We start from the raw sequence: 5,533 nt of genomic DNA, 5'->3' as shown, positions 1-5,533 counted from the left end.
CCCCCCGCCAACCACTATCAGTTGCAGCAAGTCACAATGTGTCCATCATCCAGCAGCAAGCTACGCAGGTAAGTGTTAGTGTTAACTGTTTCTCTATAACACATGTTAGTGTTAAAAGTTTTTCTATGACACATTACACATGTTAGTTTTAACTGTTTGTCTAGACACATGTTAGTGTTAGCTGTTTCTCTATGACACATGTTAGTGTTAGCTGTTTCTCTATGACACATGTTGATATCTGTTTCTTTATGACACATGTTAGTGTTAAATGTTTCTCTATAACACATTTTAATGTTAACTGTTTCAATATGACACACATTAGTGTTATCTGTTGCTCTAAGACATGGGCTAGTGTTAACTATTTCGCTATGGCACAAGTTAATGTTAACTGCTTCATTATGACACAGGTTAGTGTCATCTCTTTCGTATTTTACAACTTAATGTTAGTGTTAACTGTCTTGTTATGTCGTTAACTGTTTCGATTTCTTGCGATTTGCAGCCCATTCCCTTACCCCAAGTGTTTCTGACTTATTTCTTCCTTTCCACTACTTCTCCTCCTCCGTAGACAAACCGGTGTGTAGCTGCTCCTTGAAAATATTATGTTCGAAAAAAAAAGGTAAATAAATCTCAACGTATAGCAACATAGCAGTGGTGCCTACATAACAGTGGCTGGCCTACATAACAGTGGTGCCTACATAACAGTGGCTGGCCTACATAACAGTGGTGCCTACGCCTACATTACACTAGTGTCGCCTACAGAGGCCATTAACAGACTCCTAACTGCTAGCAAGCACTACTGACCTGACCAAGCGTGATGAGTTCTACGAGATCTGACTTCTGAGTGTGCTGAAATAACCGTTATTGTGACCGCTCGCCGTAAAATTCTATTGTACAACAGGTCGTCCACTTATTGTGGCGGTTGATAATACTTTTTTTCCGCCCCCATTGCCTCATTTTTAGATCTCTTAGACGATGGGCTTCTTCGACTTTGCCTGCCGGGGACAATCTTGACCGTGCGAAATACACCGGAGCAGAAAGTTCGGGATACTAAGACTGGGATATTAAGACTGGGATACTAAGTTTGGGACACTAAGATAAGGATACGAAGATTGGGGTGAGAAGACTGGAAACCAAAGACTGGGAAACTAAGATAAAGATACTAAGATTGGAATAGCAAGACTGCAAACCTTAGACTGGAATGCTCCGTGAAACATTCTGCGTAGGGGAAACTGATCTCATGTCTTTTGCGTGCATGATCGAGAGCCTTATCCTCACACCACTGATGTCGTGACTTCGTTCTAGGCACCATGAGCGTGTGTGCACGCATGTGCTCGTGTGCTGTTTGTCCGGTGACAGACTTCAGAATATTGAACCGAGTCCAAGTGAATACATGCATCAGTATGTCATGGAGGCTCTGCATGGTGTGGTCCGTTCCTTTAACTTCTCTTCAATTTCCTAGATCTTGTCTGTTGTCCCAGTCCGGTGGTGGTTGAAGAGCACCACTGATAGGCTAGGTAAGGGGCGAAGGCTGACTTGTTTGACAGGGTAATCAAAGTGAAACGGGACCAGATATGACCTGTAGATATGACACAAGAATCTTACTCGAGGCGGCGACTCTGAGTTGTGAATGAAACCAAATCCGGAATTCATATTGTATGTTCAACCGCCAAAATAATCGGGAAAGTATCTTATTAAATATCAGTTCCAACTAAAATTAAATTTAACTTTAGATGTGAATACATAAACACAAAGCAAAGAAGCAGAGACGTCAGTACTAAATCTATATGTTATAGATCTACCAGTGAGTCTAACTCTTTGGTAGAACATGACAATTATCATTTTTTAAATTTTACATTTGGCTGTTTTTGTTAGCCTTCCGCGGCCAGGAGCTGGTGTCATAATCGAGGTCACGATCTGATTATAGGACGGTAAAAAGTCGAGGAAAAAAAGCAAGCACTTGCAACAGTGAAGAGATTGTTAGGAGTTAGTTCCCCTCACATTTGTGAGGTAGACTCGACCAGTGTTAGTTAGCTTACATAATCAGGGCTTGAGATTGATTTTAACTGTGACCCCAAAGGGGTGAACAGAGTATATGTGACAATGAAATAGCTTAGACTGCTATGCACATGTTCCCTTCAACTATATTGGTGGACTCTCCCAGCCTCACTTTAAGCTTACTTAATCAACGCTTGCGACTGCTTATGGAGTGGCCTGAGAGGGGTGAGGAGGCTATTTCTATGGCCGTGAAACCGTTTCGAATGTTAGGCATAGGCCTACTGTTCATTGTTGATTACGAACGTCTTTTGACATTTAATTTAAGAGGTTTACGTTTATGGATGAATTTGACAGCGACAATGTTTCAAAATTAGGAAGGGAAGCAGTGATTATTTGATTATATAGACGCTTCGCCCCTGGGCTAGGTCCTGCTTCTTTTCTTTCCCTTCGTTGTTTCTGTCTGTGTAAGGGATTGGAGGGCCCTACTGTTAGGTTCTACTTCTATTCTTTCCCTCAGTAAGTTTCTGTCTGTTTGTCTGTCTTACTTTTCCCCGTCGCTGGGTGACCATTATTGTATTCATGTGCTTGTCCTTACTCAAACTTCAATAACGGTCTTGTGTCGTTCCAGGTACCTGCAGAAGTGCACGACCACCAACCTGTGGCAAAGACGCCAAGCCAAACTACTAAAGTGGAGAACGTCCAACGCTGGTGCGACCAACATCACCCAAGCCACCACAAGCCCGAGCATATACCCACCTCCAAGCTGGGCAGTATTCTCGTTGATAAAAAACACAAACTCCTGTTCTGTGCGATTCCTGGAGTGGCCATGAACGATTGGCGAAAAATCCTCCTCATTACGAATGGTGTGGTGAATACGACCAAGGTGAGCTCCATTGTCGGAGGGGATGTCTTCGGAAAGTACGGAAAAAGTGTCAAGAAACTCAGCGAGTTCAGCTCAAAGGAACGAGTCGAGATGCTGACCAAATATTACAAAGTCATGTTCGTTCGAGACCCTCTGGAGAGGCTGGTGGCCGCCTATACGGGCAAACTCGCCCCTTCTTGGTCCAAATACTTCCATAAAGCCTTCGGGACACAAATCATCAAGCGTTATAGAAGAAACGCAAAGCCAGACGATATAAAAAAGGGGAGCAGCGTGAGGTTTGATGAATTCGGTCGATATATCGTGGACGTCGAGCACGAGGGTAGTGCGAGTCTGAACGAACACTGGCAGCAATACTACAAGCTGTGCCACCCGTGTCTCATCAACTACGACTATATTGGATCCTATGAGAACGTGGAGAAAGACACAGCTCACGTTTTGGACAAGATAGGCGCTAAGTCGCTCATGAAATCTCCATTCATCTCGGAGACGAAGCGACTGTCGGAGAAAGAACTCATCGGCACTTATAAAACAATGAGTTCTAAAGACTTGAATAATCTGTTCAAGATTTATTCCCCGGACTACACGTTGTTTGGGTACAAATGTCCTCATTTCCTGCATCAGTTAATGGAAAAGGATACAGAATTCCATGACTATTAATAGGGGGTTTCAATAAAAAAAAATATTTAAAAACCATTAATTAGAACAAGACACATGTCACTTCGTAGAGCTAAAAGAGCTGGGAAAAATATATAAAAAACAGCATGAAGATTGGATAAACGTTTATACAACTTACTTATTACATAGACAAGAGGATGACACCAAAATGTGCTAAAATGAGGCATGAGAAAGACAACTTAGCAACAGTTTTTCTTAATTCAAAGAAAACGTTACCTGCAAAACATGTGACAATCATACATTTCCAGAAAGGATATGTAATGACCTACATGATACACAATGGTTGCGTAATATGCAAAATCACGTGACCAAAAATGGCCGCCATTGACGAAACCCACAACAGATTTTAACTTAAAAAGTGACATAACATTAATGTTTTAAGTCAAAAGTGTACAAAAGTACATATTTTCTTGATCAGCACGACTAGGGGCATCTAACAAACTGTAAAATAAAGCAACAATAAATCCATTTTATTTTTAAAAAATCATATTTCACCCCGAAAAAATTAATGTAGTTGGGCACAGAAAACACGAACTCAGAAAACTGAAAATAATGAATAGCTCGTACAAATTGCCATTCCCTGACTGATATCTCTTCGATTTTTAATCACCTTTAGCCCTTAACCCGAATTATGGGTGTGTCGAAGACGCTTGTCATCCCCCGATATATTTAAATTATTCGTGCCTGACGTTAGTGATTTTGAATCTAATTCCATAAGAATGCCAACAGTCTTGAGCAAAAGTATACATTCTTTAGATCAACAAAAAGTGATGCATCCAATGAAAGATACAACCAAAGAACAGATGGGTACAGAGGAAGAGAACCAGCGTCTGTGGTGTAGCGGTTAAGAGCTTCTTTCATAAGCAGAAGATCTAGTGTTGATTCCCAAGAGGGGAGAAAATTGCTATCTATACTCTTCAAAAAAACAAAAACGCATAACCAAGTGCATGTGTTTTCGTGATAATAAAATATGTAAAGATGAGGTTTTGTGCATGCTAGTTTCTTTCACACATAGCCTATGTGGGAGTTGTCTTGAACTTTTCACAACAAATTTCATCCTTTACTCACAGGTAGGCGCAGCCTGAGCTGTTGAATTGTGTGATAATTGAGTGTTAAAAAGCTCACAACTTGTCTAATTTTGTGAGTAGTCGCACGAAATTTGGCGTGTGCATTCATTCACTGGGTGGGTATATAATGGGCGAAAAATATTTGTTTCATCACTTGTCAGTTCAGCGATACGCCATGCCACGACTAACGATAGAAAAGCGAAACCAGACTATTGGACGTTTGCAAGCCGGAGAAAGCCAAACTGATGTTGTCACACATTTCAACGTGTCACAGTCTACCATCAGCCGACTTTTTGCAAGGTTTCAACATTCCAACTCCACTGCCGATCAACCGAGAAGTAGACGGCCAAGGGCAAGAACTCGAGCCCAGGATCGCTTTATTCAACTTCATCACCAGCGGGATCGTTTTGTGCCAGCCTCTTCAACGACCTAACCGCTTTGGAATATCATCAGAAATTCCGACCAGACAGTACGCAACCGACTCCGAAATAGTATTAAGTATTAAGTGAATTGCAACAAACATGGTGTGCTGTGTTCGATTTCTTTTATTCGAATAGTTCGAATAACATTCGTTGGGTTGAAAGAGGTGCACGGACCCCAACTTTGCTTTACTTGCTTGAACAAAAGGACTGCTTAAATTTCAAATTGCTTTCATAAGGCTTTCCTTTAGGATAGCCTAAGTGGGCTGGTCTTAGATTTCACAAGACCAGGGTTTGACGCCAGTCGTTATTCATTCGAATACGGACTGTTAAAAAGTTTGAAACTCTCTTCCCAACGACTTTTATGAAGTACCAAGTCTGAAAAGAGTTGATTGTGTCTGATGAACTGTAGAATTCAACAATTGTTATTTAGAAATTATAGTTCCGAGGCTGAAGCTATGAGCCTGCCTATGGCGTTCCACATGGCGGGTCCC

General features: G+C 41.5%; 1 protein-coding gene across 1 annotated transcript; it reads left to right on the top strand.

The window, feature by feature from the left end:
• Positions 1-21: 21 nt before the first annotated feature.
• LOC101855427 (carbohydrate sulfotransferase 11) lies at positions 22-4,818 on the top strand (the record flags this gene model as incomplete). The annotated part of the gene is given in 2 exon segments (XM_013084425.2): positions 22-68; positions 2,624-4,818. Coding segments are annotated over 2 exon segments (959 nt in total), but the record flags the coding sequence as incomplete, so codon positions are not given.
• Positions 4,819-5,533: the final 715 nt, after the last annotated feature.

Source organism: Aplysia californica, unplaced genomic scaffold, assembly GCF_000002075.1.
Source record: "Aplysia californica isolate F4 #8 unplaced genomic scaffold, AplCal3.0 scaffold00292, whole genome shotgun sequence".
Lineage (NCBI taxonomy): Eukaryota > Metazoa > Mollusca > Gastropoda > Aplysiida > Aplysiidae > Aplysia > Aplysia californica.
Note: the sequence above shows the minus strand (reverse complement) of the source record. Positions and strands in the feature narration are given on the sequence as shown.